Source organism: Pteronotus mesoamericanus, unplaced genomic scaffold (assembly GCF_021234165.1).
Source record: "Pteronotus mesoamericanus isolate MK-2021 breed Mesoamerican mustached bat unplaced genomic scaffold, CSHL_Meso_final contig_557, whole genome shotgun sequence".
In the NCBI taxonomy this organism is placed as follows: domain Eukaryota; kingdom Metazoa; phylum Chordata; class Mammalia; order Chiroptera; family Mormoopidae; genus Pteronotus; species Pteronotus mesoamericanus.
Genome location: NW_026555200.1, coordinates 483,647 through 509,496, shown reverse-complemented (window position 1 = coordinate 509,496; position 25,850 = coordinate 483,647). Strand labels below are relative to the sequence as shown.

The window sequence follows — 25,850 nt, the reverse complement described above, 5'->3', positions numbered from 1 at the left end:
GGGCACTGCCCTTAGACCACGTGGCTCTGGGCTCCCTGTGAGCCTGACTTCAAGCCTAAGCCAGGGGTGAGCCCGCGTCTCACCTCCTTGCCCTGGGCATTGGCACCTGAAACCTTGGCCCACGGAGCTCGAGTCTGGCTTCAGCTTCCACATCGATCCTCCCAGGGTCGATTTTTGTTTTTGTTTTTTCTACCCTGCAGCGCTGTAACCATTAAGTTCCAGGCAGGGGTCAGGCCCCTGGGCACGATCTGCTCAGGCTGCCCGCACAATTGAAATCCCCGAGCCCATCCTGGCTAGTTTTCTCATTAAGACGATTGGGCGGGATTGATCCATGAGATCGATGGCTGGACATCAGCCGGTGGGAAGCCAATCAGATGAGCCTGGATGATGCACCTGGAGTCCCCTGTGAGCGGGGGTGGGCGCCCAGCCCTCTTGGACAAGGCTTTGGGTGGCAGAGGGTCAGAGGCCTCACCTGGCTGGACTTGCTGGGGAGGTGGCAGTGTATCCCAAGGCATGGCACCAGGGTAAGGGTCCCCGGCATCCCTGGGGACAGCTGCTGGTGAGAAGCTAACACCTGGTGCTTGCAGAGGTTTGAGAGGTCTTCCCAGGCCGTCTGCCCTTAATCACCTTCTCCCTCATCACCACCCCCATGGCCCAGGGTTGGGGCTGCCTCTCCCCTTGGTGGCAGGGGTATGTAATGGGAGACTTGGGGTCCAGGAAGCAAACAGCAGTTCCCCAGGGCTCTCCTCCCTTTTCACCAGGAGTAATTGGTTATGGGGCTGGGACTGTATGGATCTGGGCACCTAGAACACCCTATCTTGGTGTGGATTTCAGAGGATGCTGGCTGCACAGAATGATGATGGCATTTAGGGAACAGCTAAGGGACCCAGAGTCCACTAGGTTTGGAAACACAAGATTAAATGCACTTTGGCATGGTCATTTCCTGCACGCCTAGCAGGCTCACACGTTTTGCGACTCCCTGAAAGGGGGCATGGAGGTGTAGTGCTCGGTCACAGAGCAGTTTCTCTGGGAAGTCTTACAGAAATACATTGAGGCACTTCCCTCAGTTTCCAGCAGGTCTTACTTTTTAAGGGGAGCTGCATCCCAAGAAAAAGTATTTTCAGGATTGGAGGGACCCATAGGAGCCAGGGAGGTTCCCAGAAAGCGAAACGTCAATGAGAGGGAAGAAGAGGGTGAGGAGCTCCATTCAGGCTCAGCCACCAATCCCATGACTACAGTGAGAAGAGCGACCCCAACAGCTGGGTCGCCTCTCTCCGCCACCCTCTACCCCCACCTGAGTCAGCCAGCCCTCCTGATCCTCTCATAACCTCACCTCCCCATTCTCCTTCTTCTCCCTAGGCTACTTGACTGTCAACATTGAGCCTCTCCCACCCGTGGTGGCTGGTGATGCCGTGACCTTGAAGTGTAACTTCAAGACAGATGGTCGCATGCGTGAAATCGTGTGGTACCGGGTAAGTTGCCACCACTGTCCCCTCTACGCCCATGGCCAAAGCTAAGGGTAGAGTCCCCAGGACCCTCTGGAGATCCTTGCAGGCTTGGCTGTGTCTTCAGTGCTAACCCAGCTCCGGGCCGTCCTCTGGCCAGGTCTCCATCCTCCACCGAAACCCTCTTCCAAGACCGCTTTGCTTGGCCTTTTCTTCTGTCCTCTGGATCTGTCTCGTTCTGGTCTCTTTGTGCCCCTAATGTGATGCTATGCTCAGGAAACCCCACTGGTACCAAGTAGGGCTGCTAGGGACGCTGTGGGACCTGGGTGCAGCATAACAACCAAGGGGTGTTGAAGCGTGGAACTTCAGGCAGGAGGCTTTGGGTGGAGAGAGAAGGGGAGAGAGAAGACCAGGACAGCTTCCTGCCTCCTTAAAAATCAAATTACAGAGCTAGTCTGCCTTCTCATTCGATTCCACATAGGACTAATCTCGGTGTCTGGCACCCTAAGTTTAGGTCTGAGGAGGGATGTTGTTAGAGACACGCAGGTGCCCCCCTACCCAGGGCCCAGGTGTTGGCAACAGGAGGACCAGCTCGTGGTCTTGGGCACAAGTGTTGGTCTTTTTGGGCACTGAAAGAATCCTCCGTGTGTCTGGATTGGGCACCCAGACTGGTCTCTCTTTGCCACAAGGGTGTCGGGACTGGCTGGGCTCCAGAGAAGGTCCAGCTGGCACTGATATTCTTCTTTGCAATGAGCATCAGGTTTGCACTGAGCAAGGCACCGCCATCTTGGCAGTGGTTTAGGTGGAGCCTCCCCTTCCATGATTTAAAACAGAGGTTGGCAAAAGTTTTTTCAGTGAAGCCCAGAGAGTAAATATTTTCCTCTCTGGCGACCATATGGTCCCTGTCGCAACTACTGAGCTCTGCTGTTGTCGTGTGAAAACAGCGACAGACAGGGTGTCAATGGAAGGGCATGGCTGGGTTCCAATAAAACTTTATCCATGGAGGCCGCCATTTGAATTTCACATTATTTTCACGTGTCACAAAATACTCTTTAAAAATATTTTTTTCAGCCATAAAAAATGGTGCAGAACCATTCTGGGCTCGAAGGCCGTACAAAAACAGGCTGTAGGCTGATGCGGTCCAACTTTGGTCCTAGTTTGTGCACCCTGGATGTAAACCAGTACTTCTCTAACCCTTGTAAGCTGCGTCAAATGGAGCTGCTTTCTTTGGAGTGGGTGCATCCCAGAGGAGAGCGTGGGGATGGGGCGGGGTGGGGCTTGGCGAGGGAGGTGGGCCCACTTTCGTGATCAGGCATCTAACACTCCCTTAAGCTCTGTCCACATCCGTGGGGCAGTGAGTGGCACCTGCTGGGCCACAGGCGTCCTTCGCAGCCGTGCCTCAGAACTGCGCCTCTCAACCTCCTTCTTACTTTTGGTCCAGTCCTGCTTTGAGACATCCTGCCCTTGGACTTCCCTCTTGCAGTTTTGATCTTTGATTCATCGTTTGCCGGTGGCTGCTGTTTTGTTGGCTGTGACCTGGGCTCCTTTGAACCAAAATTCTTGTTCTCCACCTTCTCATTGTAGCCCGTCCCATTGAGATTCACCTCTGGGGCCCCCCACCCAAGCAGCCTGGGGCCCACAGGTGTGAGCCTGACTTTCAGCACCCCGCCGGGCCGGGCTTTAGATGAGGTTTCATCCTGGATAGATCAAGGGACTCAGAGAAAGTTGAGGCATATGTTAAATAGTGCCACGAACTGAAGCACTAAGAGGCGTATTTACATGATATGGGAACTGCTTGGCTGACACACACTGTGAGCATCTCATTAGCACCTGGCAGAAGGACCGGGATAAATTAACTCCAGCTCACTGCTGACGATGGGAGATGGGTCCGCGCCTCTCCCTCAGCCATCCATAGATGGGATCGGAGTGAGGGGTAGGGGGAAACCTGCCCATCTGGCGGAGAGAACCAGGGATGCCCGACGGGAACAGTTAATGGGAATGAAGGTGCCAGGGAGCTTGGAGAGAGGAAAATACCAGTGGGCACCTCGCTGCCTTCTCAGCCCTTGGAACAAGTATCCTCACTCTTGTTGGAAATCAAATATCATTGTATCACAGCGGTGACAATCTCTCTGTAGAGGTCGCTGCCAGAGTGGGGGAAATGCCGGTGCCAGGCCCAGGGGCAGGAAACCAGGGACGGGCCTGCACTGGCTCAACTCTACAGTCTCTGAGGATGGGAGATGGGGCTGGGGCAGGAGGAAAATGTCCAGGTTCCAGTTCACTCAGAGACTTTCCCTCCTCTTCTCTACCCCCAATGCCAAGAACCCGTTTACCCGATCCCCCCACCCCAGTCTCCCTCTACCCTAGCCTGTGATCCCATCGATTGCTTTAAGAATCTCTTAAGGGTGTCAGGCCCTGCATATCAGGCTAGGGTGGGCTGCACTCATTAATTTATTTTATTTCATTTCACATCCTTTGACTGAAGGCCTCTGGAGGGGGGACATGCAGATGTATGCAAATCGCATGCAAATGAACCACTGGAGCCAGATGCCAGGGCCCTTTCGATTCTGTAGCTGGACGGAGGCAGCAGCTCAGCTAACTTGGGAGTCTCCTTGGACCCAGCAAGCCTTGAGTGCCCTGTCTATGATGGCGAGGATGGAGTTGGAGGATGGGAGGAAATTACAGGGAAATGGCTCCCGGCTGCCAGCTTCTTCTGCCTGCTGTCACTCTGGCCTTTCCTCTCTGATTGCTTCTTTTCCCAAGGAGCCAACTGAATGGAGGGAGATAAGAGCCTACCAAGATAGGGGCACCAGGAACCACGGCTGGGCAGGGCTCCTGGGGGAAGAGGGAGAAGCAGCGGTAGGAGCCCTGGTCTCCTTCTCCATCCAGACCCCCACCACCACGCTTCAGCCCCCATCCGCCCCCCTCAACGAGATGCTGCTGAGCCAGTGTTGTTTGTTTTCTGTGCATGTGTTTGCCTCCCCAGCTTCCTTTCCTCCTCCTCCATGAATGAGCTTACAGAGCCTAGTTTGGAAGGAAATGAATAGATTACACAGGCCAAGCCAGGGCTGTGTCTCCAATCCCTTTAGAACGGAAAAGCAGGGCATTGTGATGGGGCTAGCCCTGCCTGCGCAGCCCAGTGGGCACAAAATGGCCCAAAACATGTGTAAAGCCCAGCAGCCTTCCCTCTGGTCCTGAAGACATTATCTTAGTAATGGGGTCATCCTGAGCTTTCAGAAACTTAGTGGGTAGATTAGATTCATTGGGCACATTCGGGAAGCTGACAGAATTGAAGCAAAAGGGATTGCCTCCTTGGGGTAAACAAGACCTCAGGTTGAACATTCGGGAAGGTCTTGCCTTGGGGACCCCTTGGGGGTGCGGTGGGGGACAGGGAGATTAGAAGGAGGTGGCTAGGGTCTGCACCTTGGACACTTTGCCCCGTGGCTTGGCCATTTTGTAAAAGATGCCAAACTGTAGACTAGACTCAGGAAAGTGAACTTGATCAGACCCTCTGGGTTTGTGCTGTCCAATGTGGTAGCTACTAGTCACATGTGGCTATTTGAATTTAAATTATATTACATCAAATCAAATTAAAAGTGTTTTTCCTCAGTCAGACTAGCCACATATCAGGCACTTGCTAGCCACACGTGATTTGTGGCTACCATATGGAACATTTCCATTAAAAGTTCTCCTAGACAACTTATGGTAGATATTTGAAACTTTTTTTACATGGCCTCTGTTATATACTGTGCTTTCCTGTCAAATGAATAACAGTGAATGTTCATTGAGCCGGCTTTTCAGGAAAACTTGCTCTATAAGTTATTTTGTAACATGCCATCATTAGATTGTGGGGTGTGGAGCAGGGGTGTGAGAAAATGGATCATCTTCTCACAAGGCTTCTTTGAAAACATGTCAAGAGAGTTGTCAGGCCCTTAAAGTTCTGGATATCCCAGTGGTCTATCAAAGCCCTATTCAACTTAAGGATGCTTCACAGTCCTTTTCATCATCTCCTGATGCTTTCTCCCCTGATGGACATGTTCCTCTCCTCGTTTTGAGTTTCCCAATCTCCATCTTCCCAACTCAGGCACATAGCTCACCTTTTTCCCTAGAAAAATACAGTGGCTAATAGATTAGAAGTGCAATCCCACACTTGGCCAGTAGGGGACTCTCACCTAACAAACCAACTCCCCTACCGTTCAAGTCAGGACTTGCTTCTAGAGAATGAATGATAAATAACATCCTTTACTTAATCATTTCTATTCATTTACACTTCTAATTGCAGGCTCATTTAGTAATGCTGCTAATACTGATCTGAGTGGCTAACATTTGAGCCTTTACTGTATGCCGTGCATGCATGGCTACATTTTGTTTTCCTGTTGGCATTGAGAGGTAGGTATTATCGTTAAGCTTACTTTTTCAGATGAAGAAACTGAGACCATCTAAAGAGACTGTCTCAGCCCATGTTGCCATCCCTGAATTTTGCAGAAAGTTCTAGATACTCCCTCCTCTGTGATTCCTCTTTGTGGGTCTACCCTCCAGCTCCTATCTCATCATGTCAAAACACGTATCTGCCCACTGGGCCATGAGCATCTTGAGCACAGAGGTCATGTCTTTTCCATGCTGTGTCCTACTAGGTATGCCTAGTAGTCACCTCGGCAAATCTTTGTTAAGTGAACAAATGGCAGACCTGTAAATGTAAATGCATGTGCGTGTTTGACCGACCATGCTCTCCTCTCACTTCTGATTCCGGTGGCCACATGTGTACAGCTGGTGGCATCATTCTGTTTGAGGATGAGTGTGAGCCTCTGAATACTCAGGGACCTTTGTGGAAGATGGGAAAAAAGGAACATTTCCTATTGGGGAATACTGTCTAAACTCATTTAGTTGGAGGTCATCTGCCTAGCAGGCAAGGCCAAAGGTGTGTTTATATCATAGAAATCCATTAAACAACCACAGAGAATCATGGGAATTTAACCTTTCACAGTAGCTTTTATGACCTCACTTTGCTTTGTCTCTTTCCTCCACAATTTGTTCCCAAGAGCTGCACTGGGCACAGGTTACAAGGCCAGAGTTAAGTGAGCCACAGAGCGAGATAGGAGATCTACAAATGGTGATAACGTCCCCGCTTTCAGGAACCTCTTATCTTCTCTCTTTCACCTGGTGGGGAACGTGTGCCTGGGTGTTTGTTTCATGGTGTAAATGCCTCGACCACAATGCCACCTGGCCAGCAAGCTCCCACTTTGGGGCTCTGCTGGATGCCTTTGTAGTGAGAGTTTATAGCTAATTTGGACCATTAGAGAATGGATTGAGACTGGAGGTTGGGAAGGGTGAGGTAGAAAGAGAGAGAACTCGGGCATCAGAATAACTGCTTAGGAGTTCAGGGTGTATGACTTTGGGCAGTGGCCTAATCTTTCTGCATCTCGTCTGAAATTGGACATGAACACACCTACATCATAGACATAAGTGAGGTCATGTCTGCCACCAAACAAGCCCAGTGCTTGGCTCATTGTGGCACCTAGTCAATAAATGGTATCTGTCATCCTATCGTGTCTCTTGGTAGCTTAAGGGATCCGGAGAGGAAAATTACAAAACAAGAGTGGAAGGTGTGTTCTGAGAACATCACCAAGATCAGACTCCTTGAATTCCCTCCTACCACCCACATTCTCCAAGGCAGATGGGCAGAGACCACGGTTTTTGCTGGTATTCTTTGTTCCAAAGTGGTTATGCTGGTGACCTCATTGGAGTTCAATCCTTGGCATTATCATTACATAGCTAAGCCTTTTCAATGGATCTCAGCTCCCACTGAAGCAAGGAGTTATTTCAAAATGGCTTTACTGGCATTGGCTCTCTTAATCTCAGTCTTTGATTCAGTCCTTTTGTTGTCTGAAACAAAATAGAAGACGATTATAATGGGGCATTGCAGTCCGATGACCTCATAAGAGCAAGGAGGCAGATACACTCTTGGTAATGAGTGTAGGCCAGGGCCCAAGTTCTGGAGTACTGAGCTGGGCCACCCCCTCGGCCCCTCTGGCTTGGAGCCCAGCATGGCAGCTACTCAACCTGGCTGTGCCTTGCCACTCCCCTGGACCCACATCCTCATCTTGGTCTCACAGATCTTACAGCTCCAAGATCTGGAGAAGGAAGGGAATAAGGATGACAGGAGATCTTCTTCACAGAGCTAGAGCCAAGCAGGCCCAAGTTGCCTTGTCCATCTCCTTCCAAAGGTCTATGATCAGCAATGTTCCATGCCTAATATTACTACACCAGTCACATAGAGGAAAGAGACTACCAGAGAGAGGGCCTTCCAAAGGACAGCTGATTGTAAAAATAAATGTAATAATACATAAAAGAGAAATAATAATAAGTTTTTAATTCCACTGCAATTCTTTTATTCCATCTTCAGCCATAGGCTGTGTCCATTCCAGACTCCTATCACACAGCTCCTTCCAGGGATGGACTGACGGGAAAAACCTTAAGCTCCCCCTAGAGGTCAGAGTGTGAACTGCAATTATTTGTTTCCATCCTTGGTCTTGAATGGAAGCTTGGTTGTAAAGAGGTTGCCCACTCTGACTGCTCTTTAGAATTTTCAGAGGGGCCTGTAAGAATATTCTATTGGCTGAGCCTTATCCTGCAGTTATTGAGTTAGAATCTCCAGGACTGGAGCCTCAGGGCGTTTGTACTTTTAACCAGCTGCCTCAGGTGATTGTAATGCCCTTGGCCCAGCCAGGGACCAGGTTCTGGTGTGTAAGAAACTAGTACATGGACCTGCTCCATTTATTCATTCAACATTAATTCAGCACCTAGTTACTGAGTCAGATGGTTCTAGGCACTGGTAGGGGCAGGGCACACCAAGGAACAAGACAAAAAGTCCCTGAAGTCACACGGTTGACCTTGGGGGAGGAGTTAAAAAGAAACAAACAAGAAAAATACCAGATAATGACAAGGGCAGCGCATATAGTGAAAATAGGCTAATGGGCTAGAAAGGGATTGGATGGTCAGTGCATATAATTAAAATAGGCTGATGGAATAGCAAGGGATTGGGTGGGCAGGAAAAGACTTTTAAACCAAGATCTCAAAGGCAACGAGGAGCCCGCCATGCCAACGGGAGGAGGTGGGCCGTTCCAGGCTGAAGGAGAGCAAATGCAGGAGGCCTGTGTCGGGAACAATCTTCACATGTTCAAAGAACAGGAGGAGGTCCCACCACATGGCTGGAGTAGAGCAAGTTAAGAGATGAGGTGGGACAGATGGGGAGGACTGTTTGTGCCAGGCCCCGTGCTCAGGAGCTGAAGTTATTTCAAGGGCAGCTTTGAGGGGCTTTAAGCAGGGAAGCAACAGGACCTGGTGTACTTAATTAAAAAGTCACTTTTGGGTGCAGACTGAATTGTAGGGGAGGCGAGGCTGGAAGCAAAGAGACCACAGTTCAGACAAGAGGCAATGATATCAGGGAAGAAATTCTGCTGTGACTTGCAGGTGGCGTTTACAGGGCTCGCTGATGTGTGGAAGGGATGAGGGGAAGGGAGGGTCCAAGGTGGCTGCTGGCTGTCAAGCTTGAGCAGCTGGGTGTGGGGGAACAGTGCTGTGGACCGAGACTCGGAGGAGAGGAGGGAGGGGATGGCTGGACAGGACTCTCCGTCAGCCATGGTACATCCCAGGTGGTTCTGACTCATGGAGATGGAGCTGTCGGGGCAGCAGTGGAGGCTGCAAATCTGGAATCCTGGGGAGATGTCACCGCTGGAGATTTAAGCTTGGGGGCTATCAGAGTAGGGATGGATTTAAAGCCATGAGCCTGGATGAGATGACCCAGGGAAGAGGGGCAAGAGGACAGCAGCCAGTGCTGGACCCTGGACACTCAAGATGTGTAAACAGAAAAATTGACCAGCCAAGAGACTGAGGAGAAGCAGCCAGCAAGATATGAAGAAAGCTAGGAGCGAGGTGTTCTAGATCCCAAGAGAGAATGGTCAGCTGTGCCCAATGCTGCAGCGAGGTGACTTAAGATAAAAGCAGATAAAATTTAAGATAAAATGACCATGAATTTGGCAACATGGTGTTTTATGGAGACCTAGATAAGAATAGCCTCCTTGGAGTCGGTAGGGGCAGAAGTCTGGCTGGAGTGAACTGAAGACCAGCTGTGGCATGGCCTTGAGATTTTGACTCTTAAAGGGGTTTGACCTTGAACTTCTGGACAAACCTTTGCAGATAATGTAAAGACACAATTGCTTCTATTTGGCTCATCTCCACTTGCATGTCTTTCATAAGCTCCCAAGTACATTATCTATTCCAAACTTCCCCAGCGTTGCCATCTGGAACTGAGGGCAGCCTGGCTGTCCTCCCCTAGAACATGAGAGTGCCTGCCCAGGGAGCTGAGGGGATTCGAGAGGAAGTAAGCCATCCATTTGGAAGATCTCAGCTCTACCACTCAATGAACTCAGTGGCCTTCGGACCACAGCCGTTCACACAACCTTCCTGAGACCCTGCTTGGTGTGAACACGGTACCTGGGACTGCAGACATAAAGAACAGTGGACCTACTTCCTTCAAGAGGGGAGATTCTGGTCCAGCCAGGTGTCACTGAGTTGTAAAGATCTCTTTCCTCATCTGCCCAATGGGCTGATGGACATCCCCTAACCCTCTCACAGGGGTTTGTGTGACTCAAAGTAGGCACCCTGCAGATGAGTCACTTCCATCACCCACCCAGGGACATAGGCTTCGCTTCTGTTACTTCATCTCTCTTTCCCTCCTGGCCTGGCCTTACTCATTCTCTGAGAAGCCTTCTGACCTGGCTCACTGAGACAGAATTAAGAGATCCTCCTGCTATCGTCCCTCAGCATGTCACACACGCTTTGGTCAGAGAGCTGTCACCTGTATTTCAGTTATCCGTCTTGTCTTTGTAACTGTGGCTGAGTTTGATTTATCTGCTCATCCAATGTGCACCGTGGTGCCGGGAAGCGCCAGACCAGGGTCCTTACGTGGGGTGCCTGGATCCCTAAGAAGTAGGTGGATAGGCTTCGAGGGGGTGCGTGAAACCCCAGAAAGTGAGCCCAATGTGTTGTGTGCATTTGGTGGGGGGAGACGGGCTGAAGATTCTCAAAGGGGTCCGTGACACCCTCAAAGGTCCAAGAGCGGCAGCAGCGGATGCCCGGGTGTCTGAGAGTGTGCAGGGCTTCGTGATGACCAGCTGTGGCTCACTGAAGTCCTTGCTCAGGATGGACCTTGGAGACCAAGGGGCTGCAAGGCCACATCAGAAAGCCTGTTGTCCATGAGCCTTCTGGGGACCTGGCGAGAGGCGGTGTTGCCCGCAGCCTTAGGTGGGGAGAGCAGCGGGGGTCGGGGAGGGGGAGGGTTGGGGTGGGGCACAGTTAGGCTCTGTCCAGCTGCCACAGGACAGTCAGCAACAAGGGATGTGCCCTTGGCCAGGAAAAGGAGATAAGATGAAAAGAAAGGAAAGGCTTGCTTTGGCAGCGCATCATCACTGTGCCTGGCACATGGGGAGATATTTTGACCACAGGAATCCATCTTCTTTTGGGGAATTAGCATCAGGTTTCTGATCTTGGCAATAAGGCCGTTCCTCTGCCCAGAGGCTTTCATAGGGGGCTGATAAGAGCTCTTGGCTCCCAAACTGTTGAGACAGGGTACCAACAGTTGTCATGGACACCCAAATAACAAGATGTCCTATTGGGCCACATGTGGACTCCACCAGGAATAAGCTGACCCATTGGATAGTTGTGAAAGACACAGTACGCTGGAAGCTCTTGAAGGACATTGACTTAGCTCACTCTGGGGAGTTTGTCTTCACCAAGTTCACAGACGAGAAAGAGAAGGGGCCTGGAGGCAAAATGTCCTGCTGTGTGACCTGGAGCAGGTCACATCCCGTCTCTGAGCCTCAGGATCTCCATCGGTAAAACAAAAGAGTGAAGTGAGGTGGCCTCTGTAGAATGTGCTCTCTCCTTCCCACCTTGCCACCAGTCTCCCTCCTTCCTTTCCCCCAGAGGACCCTGGGCTGGTGCTTCTCCAACAGGACGTTCCCTAGGATGAGGCTTGAGCAGTTCATCAGGGATGGAGCTCCTGGCTTGAATTGCTGCGGGGCCTCTGAGCCAGTGGACTGCCGAGCTATATTAAGCCCAGAGTGTGATTTCCAGAAGACTGCCTGACTTAGCCCTGCTGGGTTTAAATGACAAGGGGGCTGACTTAACTTGTCAGAGAAGGATTTAAGGTGAACTTCCACTCCAGCATGCCAATGTAATAAAATAACAAGACTGAAATGAGGGATGTTTCCCAGAAGACCAGCTCAGAATCCTCCGCCCTCCTCAGTCCCTCCTCATCCTTCTCCTTCTACTTTTCTGTGTTGGGTGTGTCGTCCTCATAGGAAGGTGTCTGTGTCCTCTTACCAGGAGACTCAGGGATGCCCGCGGGACAGTCACATGGTCTCCCTGCCGCAGATGGGCACAGCCTGGTGCTTTTCTAAAGAGCACACATCTGATTGTGTCACCTCGGGATGGCACCACCCTTTACAGGAGCTCTCATCGCCTTAGGACCAAGTTCAAGGTCATTGGCCCAGTGTACAAGGTCGCTCTTTACTTCTCCAGCCTTGTTTTCTATCACATTCTCAAATGGGCTCACCGCTCGAATGGCCTATTTGCAGTTCTCAGAGTTGCTGACCCCCTTTCCCACCTCCACACTGATGCACATGCTGCTTCCTCTGCCTGCCACGCCCCTGTTGAGCTCGACCTTGCGCTCCAAGGTCAGCTGCAGTGTCAGCCCCAGAGACCTTTTCCATCCTTTCCCCTCTTCCATCTTTTCCCTCATGCAACTGCCATGACCCAGGCTGACGTAGTTTCTCAGAACACTCTCAAAACACTCAGAACTCTACCCACTCCACCCTATGCCTCAACACACTGAGCTCATGTGTTCATTAATGCAGCAGCTGTTTCTTGAGCACTTACTATGTGCCAAGCTGGGAATAGAGCACGGAGTAAGAACAACCCAGCCTTGTTTTTATAGAGCTTGTAGTTAAGCAAGGGAACAGGTGTGAAGTGAAAGATTGTTCAATAAGTGCTTCCTTAAAATTGTGTTGACTTCCCCAAAATGGATGGGTGTCTGCTAGCTGAGAGCTCACAACAGGGCAGTTGATAGTAATAGTGGATATCTCTCCCAGAATGCAAACCCCTTGTTGGTAAGGACCAGGTATCCTGTTAGTCTTTGTATCTGAGCCCATAGCTCAGAGAATGAATGAATGAATGAATGAGTGAATGAATGAATGAATATCTTATGTGGTTTTGAGGGACATAGAAGTCAATTCTTAGTTGATGAGGTAAAGACTTCTTTCACAATTAAAGCTTTTCAACAGTGGATGGGATGTCTTGGGGACTGTTGAGGGTGTCTAAGGAAATGTCACAAATGCAATGGAAAGGACTTCTGGCTTCCTAGCCCACGTGAGCCCAGGGCAGGAAGATGCTGTCCATTTCAGCTCTGGGATTCTATGCGGCAGCCAGTCCGGCTGCCCAGCAATGACATCATGGCAAGGTAGAGATGAAACATCGGCCAACTTGGCTAGCCCCGTACCAAGCGTGGGATGCCGGGACCCAGAAAGTTCTCTGTTACCCAGGAGAAGGGTGATTGTGAATGTTCCAGGAATCAGACTCATGTGGGTGCCCCATTCTTAAGTGAACATTCAAAGGAGATGAGACCACAGACACCTGGAAGCTGAGAGGAGGGTGAGAACATGAAGGCAGTTGGTAAGACCAGGTCCAGAAAACTACTGCGCAGCCAAAGGCCTTGTAAAACACATCTCAGTCCATGTCACCTGAGTGAAGCCCATCAGCAAAGCATCCCATTTTTCATGGGATACAGACCAAGATCCCTGGCTTCGCCTTTCCCAGGGCCCTCCCTGGTCTGGCCCCTGCCTGCCTCCCCAGGCTCATCGCCCTGTGTGCTCCCCTGAATGAAGAGGCTGTGGGTATTCAGAGAGCCTCAGGAGGAGGAAGAGGAAGGCCCAAGGAAGGCAGAAAGGACCCTGCAAACTGTACACCGTTATTCTCATTTTAGAACCAGGGAAGCTGGGGTTTGGCCGGGTTGAGCAACTTGATGTAAGTTATGCTCCCAAAGAGCAATCAGGTCAAGCCTTGAGCCCCGCTGTCTGACTCCAAAGCAATGCCCTTGATGTTAGGCTCCTCTGAAGGCCATCAATGTCATCCTGACGGGTGGGAGGGCTTTCCCCTTGAGTGACAGGCATCCCAAGGGCTGAACCCTCAGGAGGGCTGAACTCTGGCTTGGGGAGCCTGTCCCTTCCCCGCAATCATTGTTAATGCCATCACTGTAGTATAGGTCAGGGGCTTGGTCAGGGCTGTTACAAAATCATCTATTGAATGCTCACAGAGACCACTTGATATTGGCACTCTTGTCCATTTTACAGTTGGGGACACTGAGGCTTAGAAAGATGAAGTAACTGGCCCCAAGCCTCACAGACGGTCATATGGGGTGGGATTTGTACACCAGCCTGCCTCACTTCCCCTTACAGCCCAACCTTCTCAGCATTCAGCCTGGTCCACAGAACCGACAGGGGCCGTCCGGGTCCCTTTTTGGGCAGCTCCACAGTCCCTGCCACCTGGAAAAGGTAGAGAGGGCCAGCAGGCTGGCTGTCTTCATTATCACACAGCCGGGGCCACCTGCCTGCAGAGGCAGAGCACAGATGCACTGTCAACGTCGAAGGGAGACCAGAGGGAAGACAGAGCTTCCACCCCGCAGAGATGACACGGGCAGCGTGGTTCACCTACCCCGACAAACAGGCAGAGAGGCAGGTGGAAAGGACAGTCCCCTCCCCTCCCCATCCCTTCCTGCATTCTCCTCTCACACTGGGCAGCTGCCCAAGTTCCTATGGTGAGTGTTGCAAAATGTTTGGTGATACCGTGGTTTTTAAACCATGGCACACAGCCCTTGGAAGTCTGTTAATGAGGGAGACGGGTGGCCTGGATTTGTGGCAAGTCTGAATTGGAGACTATTCTTTAAGAAATGGATTTTTTAAATTATTATTATTATTTTGCAAGGTGGTTGAGTAACTCAAATGAGTCTAAACATGTGTTGTCAAGTAGTGGTCCTTGGGGGACCTGCTTTAATGGTTATAATAATCATTTTAATTGGCACATTAATTATATGTGAGCAGGTGCTTCCAAAATAATTGAAGGTGTTGGAAAGCTGTTTATTTCTTTAAGTGGTTTAAACATTCCCCTTTAACCCTGTTTTACTCGATGAATGTGAAATCACACAGGGCCTGTTCTTTAGAGACAGAGACGTGAAGCCGGGCTGAATGTGTGGGCTCTGAGTTGGTGAGGTCTCTAGTGCATGCCTTCAAATTCTTTCATGCGTAGGACTAATACCTATGGAAAACCCATGGCTGTGCTCGGGGGCATAAGGCAGGGATGCCGTCGCTAGCTCACACTCTGCTGGGAGAGACAGACGTCACAGAGGCAAGGAGGAGGAACCCCCGCCCTAGTCTGCAACTGTTCTAGAATGAGGAGGGGCCAGAGGACATGGCAAGAAGAGGCGAGAACAGGTGCAAAGACCCAGGGGGTGGCCCTTCGGAATCCCATCAGGCGCTGGTGAAGGAGGAGAGGAGGGACCCAACAGAACGTGCCAAGTCGGGGGCTGCACGCCATGGAGCTTGGATTATATTTGGCAGCATTCACAAGCAAAAAAGCAGCAGCATCCAATTTCACAAGTCTCTAGACCCCTCCCCAGAGATGTCTGATAAGCATCTTCAACTTGACTTCGCCAAAGTGAAATTCTGTATTTTTGCGCCCAAACCGTTCCTCCCTGTTCTTTCCCATCTCAGTAGATGGCATTGTCATCCGCCTGGTTACTTAAGCCACAAACCTATGGATCCTTCTTGTCTCTTCCCCTCCCTTGTCCCGCCCTGCAGCTCTTCCATTCGTTCAGACCTTATGCCCTGAATTCCCCTGTTTCTTCCCATCTCCCGGTCAATGTTTCTCTCACCACCAAGAGCTCTCAGCCTCCTAACTGCTTCCACTCTTGTCCTCGCTCTTCCCCAACCAGTATCCACGCAGCAGCCATCTTTTAGAAACAGAACCAGGCCAAGTCACTCCTTAGCTTTGACTAATACTTTAGAATAAACCCCCGAGGATGGCACTGGCCCTGCCTCTCCACAGCCTCCCACCACCCAGCCTTGTTAGTGGTCTGTAAATACCCCCAGTCCACTGTCCTAAGAGTCCAAGGCCTCACCCATTCCTGATGTGCAGAAGCTTATGGTAGGGTTTCAAAGAAGAGCAGCCTATGCCCCAAGGAGTGTGTGGCCCAGAGGTGAAAGGGCTGCTGAGCAGAAGGGATGCTGGAGGCAGAAAGACCTGAGTTCAATTCCAGGCCCCGCCTCTTCCTCCATCACCTCTGTCTGCCTCCATAGCTGTGTCTGTAAAATGGGCCAGTGATTATCTACGGGCATCATGGGAGACAAGTGGGAGCAGCCGTGCAAGTCAGTTTGCCTCGAACAGTCTGCATCTTGCTTGTTATTTGAGGGTGATTGTTAAGAGCGTCCCTTTTCAGTCTCAAAAAGTGTACGGGTTTGGATGATAGATGTTGCCCATTCGGCTTTTCATGTGTTAACTCTCATGATGGCAATTTAGTTCTCTGTGAACACAGGCAATAGGACATATTCAAGGGCAGAGCTCTATCCATTGCCAACGGTCCTGTAAACTGAGTAATTGTCGGAAAGAGGGAGGGGGCCCTAGTCCCCTGGACTAAGAGAACCCTGACTTTGACTTTATGACCCTCTCCCTTTCCAGTGTGGACAACATGCCGCTATCCCACCCAGCTGTCAGGCGGAGGTGGGACAGGGGAGGAGTCACTGGTTTGAATGGGTTGTTCTATGGATGCTGGAGACCTTCCTCTGCATCAGGGATCACATGCTGGAGGGGGACCAGCTGGAGGCTGGAAGAAAGTCCCTCAGGGGATCCCACGAAGAAATCCAGCTCAATCGCAAATGACAGGGTACTCTCTACTGACTCGTCATTCAACAGATAGTTATCAGGAACCTGCTATGTCCCAGGCAGGGTGCTGCAGTAGAGGCTCTGCCCCAGTGGAATAAAGGAAACTGGTGATATTCCCATGTTTGTCCTTTAGACAGACATCTTACAGACACTTATCAGTTCTACTAGGTTTTATAAATTTCAATCTTTAGATTTTTTTGTTATGCAATTATTTTATCTGCAAATAATAATAATAACTATTCTCTTCTAACACCTGAGGATCTTATAATGTATAAAAGCTCATATTGTGAGACCAGATCAGTTGGATTCAAGTCCTAGCTTTGTCACTTAGAAGCCGTGTGACTTTGGGCAAGTTACTTAACTTCTCTGTGCCCCAGTTTTCTGATCTTACATAAGAACTTAGAACAGTGCCTGGCACTATATAAATGTTGGTGTTGTTATTACTTATTGAACTTATTATATTTTCTTGCCTTATTCCATTGTCTAAAACCTCCAGAATGCTTGTAAAATGGTTCCTTGTCTTGTTTCTGTTTTTTATAGGGTTGCATTTATTTTAATATTGCATATGATATTTGTTGCCAGTTTCTGATACATTTTTTTTCGTATAAAGGAAGTTTACTTCTATTCCAGTTTCACCTAGAGTTTTTATAAAGGAAAATAAATCAAATGTTTCTTAAGAATCTATTGAAGTAATCATATGGTTTTTCTCCTTTAATTTACTAATGCAAAGAATTATGTTCATGATAATATTGATCCTCCAATGAGATTTTATAATTTTTTTAAACAAATATCTTGTGTCCCAAATTAAAAGAACTCTCAAGTATTTATTTTTATTATTATAAATGGAATCTTTTTCATTGGATTTTCTGCGGGTCCCTGGGATATAAGAATGCAATGCAATTGATTTTTTTTTTTTTTTGTGGCTTTATCTTGCATCCTACAAATTAGATGAATTCATTTAATAAGCCTGTGGTGGCTTTCCTTGTATTGTCTGGGCATTCAGGCTTCCCAACTGGCATTTTTTTTTTTATTTCCTCTATCTTCTGAATATGCACTCATTAGTGAACAAGCGTGCATTGAGTACCTACTCAGTGCCAGGAACTTCCTTATTACTCTTGTGGCTGTTTGGTACAGTAGGCAGTTGGAGTACTATCCTCAGCTGATATACTGAGAACAGAGGACCGAGAAGGGAAAGAAACCCCTCCAGGTCCCAAAGCCGCTTAGGTTCTGATTGGGATTCAAATACCATTAACCCTTAGTCCAGGCCACTTCCCAAACGGATAAGTCTCCCCTTTCAGGGGCAGGAGTCAGTAACTTTGGCCCCAAGGGAAACCCAGGTTCAAGATTCACTCTGAGACTCACGGCACTAGTCATTTCTCAAAGCAAAAGTGACGCTAAGTGCCCTGATACTTAAACTTGACCTTGAACTGTCGAGCTCTCTGTCCCCCTTTTTGCCCTCGATTCTGGGACTTGCTTAAAAAGAAGCTCATGTTTCAGTTCTTTTTCCTTTCGAGCAGCATCTCCGCTCTGAGGGGCTTGGATTTAGGGTTGCAAGGTGCTGTGGTCGCAGGCTCCCCCTGAGCCTGCAGACGATGCCCTCTTGCTTCCTTGCTGTTGGCATCCCGGAGCCCAACAGGCTCTGCTCGCTGCCTGGAATACCTCTTACTGCCTCAGGCCCCACAGCTTGCTGCCTGTCGTCTCGCTCTGGTTTTTCAAGCTAATTACGCCATCTCATCATTGTGCAGACAGCCCCCTTCCCTGTTCCCAGCATCTCGCACCCCTAGGAGCATGTATCTTGTAATCTCCTTTCACCTAACACCAGTCAACTTAATTATCCTTGTGGAGCTTAGGACTCCAAGCTTCAGGCTCATTCCCACAATCACCCTCTGCGGGCGGGTCCCCTTGGTCATCCTCTGGCCTGCAAGGATAGCAGCCGCTGTCCTGCTGCAGGGTCCCTGGAGTAATGCCCTACCTGGGTGCGGGACAGAGAAGGCCAAGGGGGACTGACTCAGCGTGTGATCTAATCACCAAGTCCCAGGCTTGGGACACCTGTTATTAATTCACACCAACTCGCTGTGCGGGTTTGTGTCAGCCTGTCTAGCCTGTCGTTAGGGCACCAAAGAGCTGCCCTGCTCACAGAAACCACAGGCCTGGGAGCCTCCTGGGGTCTCAGGAAGCCCTGGCCCTGCCCCCCTCCCCAGCTCTCAGAGGCTGTGGGAGATTCATCGGCTGCCGAGGCTGAGTTTGGAAGCTGCTTGGGACTCCAGGAGGAGAGAAGAAATCCTCCTTGATTATTCATGCCACACCTGATTACTCAGGCGCTAAGCTAAGGGCTGTCCATGCACAACCTGAAGCAGGAGCTACGTGCAGCTCCATCAGACATCTGGGGAAATCGAGGCTCAGCTCTGTGTGCGGTGACTTCCCCAAAGTTGCAAGCCTGGAGATCCAGCCCAGGTCCTTCTAACTCAGACCCCACTCTGGCCATTTTCTTGCTCCCTTGAGACGGTCAGTGTCTGTGACTCTTGCACTTCACAGGGGCCACTAGCCTCAGTGATGTCAGGATGGACCTGGCTCTTGTCGGGCTTCCAGACGTGAGACTGGTGCTCCAGCCTGTGCCAGGGGTTGGAGCAGCAAGTGCATCCCTTTCTCCCCCAGGCCATCAAAACCCCACCTGGGACCCATCACCATAGTTCCACTGACTGCCTTTGTCATTCTGGGTGGTGGCAGGGGCTGAGAGCATCGTCCTTTGAGTGGGAGCTTCTGGAGCGCTCGGCAGAGAGGAGCATCGGGAGCTCCGTGCGGGGGCTCCAGGGGTCCAGCCAACGAGTCCCTGTGTGGTGGCAGGTCCCTGGCCTCTCAAAGCCTCTGTTCTCTCATCTGGAAAATGAAGCAAATGGCATCCTCCTATGGGGTGTTGTGGGAATAAAATGAGACCATTCCAGCAAGTGCTTACTCTAGTGTCTGGCAAATAATATCCGTAACAATAGTCATAAAAGCTAATGTTGAGCACTGACCGTAGGCCAGACACTGCGTCACTGTGTAAGCGCTTCACATATAATGCCTCATTGAATCCTCTTGGCAACCCTGTGGGTAGGCACTGCCGTTGTTCCCATTTTATAGATGAGGAAACTGAGGCACAGACAGTCAGTAACTTGGTCAACATTGTACGGTTTGTAGGTTAAAGAAGTGGGATCCAAACCCCGGCAGTTGGGCTCTAGGGTCTCCACTCTTATTTAGTAAGTACTTCAAAATGTTAGTTCCTTCCCCGTGCCTCCCCCGCACCCCCGTCTCCTTAGGCTGGTAGAGCCATGAGCTAAAAGTGGTAAACACTCCAATGAAAAAGGCCCAGGAATAGAAGCGTCTACACATCGTGGATGATTGTTCCCCGGGGAGAGAGGCCCGCTGAAGAGCGCCAGGGGACAAGCAACCGGCTCTTTGGGATTATAGATTTCCTGAAAGCAAAGTCTGCTTTCCTCCCTGCCTCTGTCCCTTCCATGCTCCCCATGTGGGCCTGTGCGCACGGTGGGAGTCCGTTCAATGCAGGCCCATGCGACTTTGAAAGGAGGGGCTGCCACTCATTTCAAGTGGCTGGAATTAACCCCTGTGTATGCCTCCAAAGGTTGCACCGCGTGGGGGGGCTTTCGGGGCTCCATTGGAGGCCGGTTGCCGTGGTGCTGGTGAAGTTCTTCGGCATGATTTATAGATGGTCTTTGTAGGAGAGTGGTGCTGGGATTTTCCGTTAGAACCAGGCAGCGTGCTGTGGTGACTTTCTGGGTCAGGGGATAGGGGGCTGGAAAACGCCTCTGAAGTGCAGACAGCCTCCTTCTTAGGACCTCGAGAAATGCATTCAGTAGATTCGCCTGCCGTGGTCCTTAGGACACAGATATTGAAAAGACATGGTTTGAAGAAGCTCCATGGCGTGTTCCCCCATGCAAGGCGCTCTGGGCAAAATCACTGATTTATCCAACATCCCCAAGTCATTCGTTTACTTAACAAATATTTCCTGGGCAGCTACGGGGAGCCAGGCCCTGTGCTAGATGCTGAGGATACAGCCTTGAGCAAGACAGGCAGGTTCTCTCTGCTCCCAGGGAACTTACATCCTGTTGGGGGAGGCAGAGGGCATAGATTAGACCATTTGACAAATGATGGAGGGGGTTCATAGCATGGACCCCCACCTAGGCTAGAGGAGGGAGGGTTGGCTTCCCAAGGAAGGAGAATATAAGCTAAGGTTTGAATAGTGAAAAGAGCCTGCCAAGAGCCCATGTAGACCTTCTGTGATGATGGAAAGTGTGGTACCCCTGAAAATTAAAGTGGGCCACCTCGTGGGGGCCAAGACAGGGGGAGGAGAAGCAGGAAGCAGTCAAAGTTGAGTAGGGCCTTCAACAAGTATTCATCCTGATAAGAGGCTCAGACTTAACCCTGAGGGTGAAGAGGAACCGCCTTTTTACAAGGAGGAGCAGCAGGCTGAGTCTGTTTGATCCTTGGCTGTGAGGTCAATGAAGTAAGATTGGGTGGAGGTTAGGGGGCCCACAGGGAAGTTCAGGCTCCAGGTGTGAGGTTGCTGCAGCCATCCAGGTGTGTTAGGGCAGGGGGATGGACTAGCCACCGGGGGCCTGCTAGATGCCCAGCTGAAGGACCAAAATACTGAGTGGGGGAAGATGAAGAAGTTTTACAAAGGCACTGTGGGTGCCTTCCCCATTTCACCAGATGGAGAAGGTGAGGGGAAATAGAAGGGTGGGCCAAGGAGGGGCAGCCCTTGTGCAAAGCACCATGGGTATCCGGGCAGCCTTTCTGAGCTTGAAGAACTTGGCCGGTACAGTTAGATTGCCACTCCAAAACCCAAGCCCAGTTTTATTCTAACAGCGTCTCTCCACATCTTGGACCCCTAAATCTCTCTGGTCAAGGCCAGAGAAATGGCCAAGAGCCACATGGCAGTAGAGGTTCTAGTCTTATAGACTAGAACCTGCCAATGTTTGCCTTCATTCTCGATTTTGCCTCCCCTTCCCCGCAAGTGGCCCACAGAGGAGGGGCTGGAGCAGTTGGCACAGAGATGGAAACCCACCGGTGCGGGAGCTGGACCATCAGTATCTGCACCCCAGGTCCTGGCTCCCAACCACCCTGCCTGACACACACTGTGTGTCCTCAGACTCATTTCCTGTTGCCAGTGGAAGCCTTGGCAGCGTCTCTGCCTGCTGCTCTCCTCCTCTCGCCGGGAGGGAGGTGTGGATGCCCCAGTGCTCACAGCACGGCCTGGCTTGGGCTCTGAATTGCCCCTCTGTCTCTGTCTCCTTTTTCCTTCCTCCCTCTCCCGCACTCTCCCTCTTTCTCGGTTCAGTTTGTCCACACCTGACTTTGTAGAGGCCCTGGTGAATTCGCACATGCTCTGTCCTTTGGCACTCACCTCAGTGCTGCTCTGTAAATGCTCCTGCGATTCTCAGGGACTGGGATTCTTCCTCAGCCCCAGACTGCAGGCTCCTTCACGGGGAAAGGACCATTCCTCTCCCATCAGACTGGAAGCCCCTGGGGGCAAAGGCTGATTAAGAGAAATTACTAAGGATGGAGTCCTTTTCCTTCTTTGTGTTGGACTTCAAATCAGCATGTAATTAAAATACCTGTGAGCCCTGACTGGTGGCTCAGTTGGTTAAGCATTGTTCTGCAAAGCAAAAGGTCACCAGTTTGATTCCTGGTCAGGGCACATGCTTGAGTTGAGTGCCAGGTCCCTGGCTACAGGCTTGCAAGAGGCAATTCTCTCACACATTGATATTTTCCTCCCTCTCTCTAAAAATAAATAAATAAAATCTTTAAAAATACCTTCAAAAGAGGCAAAAATTGTTAGACAGAGCCAAGGTGAAATCTGAGCTTTGCCATTTACTGGTTTTAACCTCTTGGGGGCTCAGTTTCCTCTTGTGCTCAATGGGGATAGTAACTCCCACCTCACAGAGCTATAAAAGTTAATGTTCCCCATCCACAAGCACTTACAAGGTGTCTTCCCTGTGCCAGGAACTATTCTAGGCACTAGGACATATGATGAATTAGACAAACAATATCCTTGCACTAGTAAGGTGGGGTGGGGAGACAGACCATTAATTAATTAATTAGAAAGAAAATATTAGACAGTGATAAGTGTGGTGTAGATAATTTTAAGATGATGTGACAGAGAGTAACTAGGGCTTCTTAGATGGGTTAGCCAGAAAAGGTGCCTTTTAGGAAATGACATTGAAGCTGAGCTATGTATGACAATGAGGAGCCATGCAAAGATCTGAGGGAAAGGGCGTTCCCAGCAAGGAAGACACCTACGGAAGGGACGAGCTTGGTTCCACTGTGCAGGGATCAGATGTGTGCCTGACACAGAGGACAGAGGGAAGAGAGAACATCGGTCAGAGAGGAGACAGGGCTATCTCACACAGGCCTTGTCGGTGTTCTTCTTAGGGTAATGGGACTTAGTGGAGAGGTTTAAGCGGAGAGCGACATGATCTTATTTATGTTTTGAAAAGAATTCTCTGTTGTGCAGAGACTGGACTGCGGGCAAGTGTGTGAGTCAAGATAGCCTCAGTTGTGCTGCGTTAACAAAATAACTGCCCCCACGCTGAACCCAGAGGCTTGATGCAATGAAGACTTGTTTTTTGTTCACAAAACGTTGGATGTAAGTCATCCAGGACAGCTCCCCTCTGTGAAGTGACTCAGGGATCCAGGCTCATTTCATCATATGGCTCTACCATCAACACCTATGATTACCTCCAAAAGGGGACACAAAAGCAAGAAAGTCATGTGATAGCTTTTATGGGCCAGTCTGGGAGTGGCTGAGGGTATTCTGCTCATATTCTGCTGTCCAGAACCCAGCCACATGGCTGAAACTTCAAAGGAGGCCGGGAAGTGTAGTTTTGGATGCCCAGGAAGAAGATAACAAAATGAGATTTAGTGCTCATCCAGCACTGTCCCTGCTAAAGACAGGAGTGGGGTAGGAAAAGAGGAGGCTCTTGCTGTCTTTCTTCTAGATGAAGGGATGTGGTGGCCCAGACATTGGTGGTAACAATGGGGATGCAGAGAAATGGGAAGATGTAACACTCACATAACACCAGGTATTATGCCTGACCAGTGGGCCCCCATTAAATCATCACTCCTAGTGCAATCCCTTACAATTACAACATTTAAATTTTTTTCAGGATGAAATTCAATTCCTCTAACGCTTTTTCTGTGATCCCATAAGGTCAGTAGGCTGAGATGTTCCCTGATCATGTGCTCTGACATGGCCATAAGATCCTGAAGTTTTAGCCTTGGAATGGCTTTTAGAGATACCCCAGTCCAGGTGGAAAGAGTGGTCCAGAGTAGGCTATGGACTTGCCCCAGTCCCTGAGGTAGCTAAGCAGAGGCCACCAGAGCCTGGGCCCAGGTCTGTATACCCCATGTGCCTTTCTATGACATCAAGTGACTTTTGGAGATCTCCTTCCCCAGTGAGTCCAGGAATACAAACCACTGGGGAAGTTCCTTGGTTAAAGTTCCTCTCCTGGTCATATCTGGAGAGATCTGAGTGGACGGGGAGGAAAGGAGGAGAAGGGGACTGGGGCTTGCTCACCCAACCCTGCTGCTCTCTATCCTGTCCCCATACTCCTGAGAAACAACGTATGCAGCATGGGAGAGATCGTGGGTTTTAATCCCACCTCTGCCATTTCCCCACGGTTTCACCTTGAGTTAGCAACTTGACCTCTCTGGACTTTAGACTTCCGTTTTAGTCGTGGGGGCTAACGACACTGGCCTTGCACAGTTGTTATGAGGACTGAATGAGAAGGTATGGTTAAAAAGCCCCAAGCTCAGAGCCTGGCACCAAAGAAGTGCTCAGCCTTTGGGAACAATGCTGACTACGTATCATCTTGTCAAAGCTCCTCCAGGATCAGGACAAATTTGGGAACTCACTGTAACGAATGCTTTCCTTTTCCCCAAGAAGCAGAAGGCCTTTCCTAGCTTCTTCATCATCATTTAGAGTCCCCCCAACCTTACATTCCTCTGTCACAAGGTACAGTTGAGCATCCTTACCACCATGCCCATTGGCCAAAGGGACCACAGCAAACTCAAACTTTCCTGAGTCATCTGAGGGGCTGTACTGTTCCCTGGCACCTGCCTGCCCCTAACTGGGCTTCTGCTGTTTGCCTTAGATCACATTTAGAGGGTACAGGAGAGAGGTCACCAACTCCCTTGAGGATTGGGGATTGGGCCAGATCCCAGGCCTCTGGCTCCAGCCCATCATTTTCTCAAGAGGTGCAGGGGCCTCTTCACCTCCCTGTGGTACTGCCCGGGGAATATCCAGGCTAGATCCTGCCACCTCTGGGATCCGGCATGGGCTCCTAGAGGTGGTTCAATAAAGAGAATTTTAAAGCCTTTTAATGCTTAGCAGGGACTCTGTTCTTTGCCAAAGCACCAATTAAAGGGACAGGCCAGTTCAACTTGACTTTATTGCTAGCATTTTATCTGGAAGAGAAGACATGGGGGAGGTGTGGGCAAGGAATGCTCTGGGACAGCCATCTCAGCTTCCTCTGATAGGGACAGTCATCTGCAATAATAGACACCTTCTGCCTTGAAGGCTCTGGGGAGAGGCCAAAGGACTCCTTGACTTTGCCGCTACCCTTAGGAGTTCATAAAGCAGTGGAGAGAAATGAGACAGTGGAGTGAGGTTGGTCAGAGGAGGCTTCTTGAAAGGGGCAGACTTTAAGCTGGGCTTTGAAAGGTAAGAAAAGTTAGGGGAGAGTGGAGAGAAAGGAGAGGGCACGTTGGGTGAGAAGCCCCGCAGGAGCAAAGGCAGGATTAATGGGGACTAACTGGTCATGTTTGGCAGGGGGGTGCTATGTCCCAGGAACTGTGCTAAGCACATTATAAGCGATCTCTAATCTTTCAAACAACTCTATGACACAGGTCCTGTTACTGTCAGCATTTTATACATATAGAAGCTGAGTCGTAGGTACTTCAGTTTGGTTCATGATTCTCATAAGTACTGGAGCCTGGACTAGAAGCCAGGCCAATGACTCCAGTGTGTCTACTTTTAACTCCTGGGCTGAAATGTGTGAGAGGGGTCAGGAGTATGGGGGTAGAGTTTATCTTTACTGGAAGCCTACAGGTCCCCATGTCCCTCTTTCTGAGCCTCCCGAAGACATCTGGCTCTGTCTACACATTCACCAGCTCTAACCTTCCACCTAAACTGACCTGATCTAGGTCCCATTCCCTCTTATCAGCTTCTTCTTTTCCTCTATTCTAGCAGGTGCCTTTGGAGACTGTTACTCCCAAAGGAGTGTCTGTCAGCTGGCTTCTCAATGTGGCTGATAGTCTTGAATTCCTCATCAACCACCAAATAGGCTGATACTTGCACTACTCCTGGGCAGAGATTATTCAAGGCCAGTAGCTCTGCCCCACTTACGGAATCTTCAAAGG

General features: G+C 50.1%; 1 protein-coding gene across 1 annotated transcript in view; it reads left to right on the top strand.

Annotated features, from left to right (window-relative positions):
• IGSF21 (immunoglobin superfamily member 21) overlaps positions 1–25,850 on the top strand; it is a 227,955-nt gene that overhangs the window by 96,337 nt on the left and 105,768 nt on the right. The window contains exon 2 of the mRNA XM_054579614.1: positions 1,360–1,472. Coding sequence (XP_054435589.1) covers positions 1,360–1,472 — 113 coding nt within the window. The remainder of the gene's footprint in view (positions 1–1,359; positions 1,473–25,850) is intronic.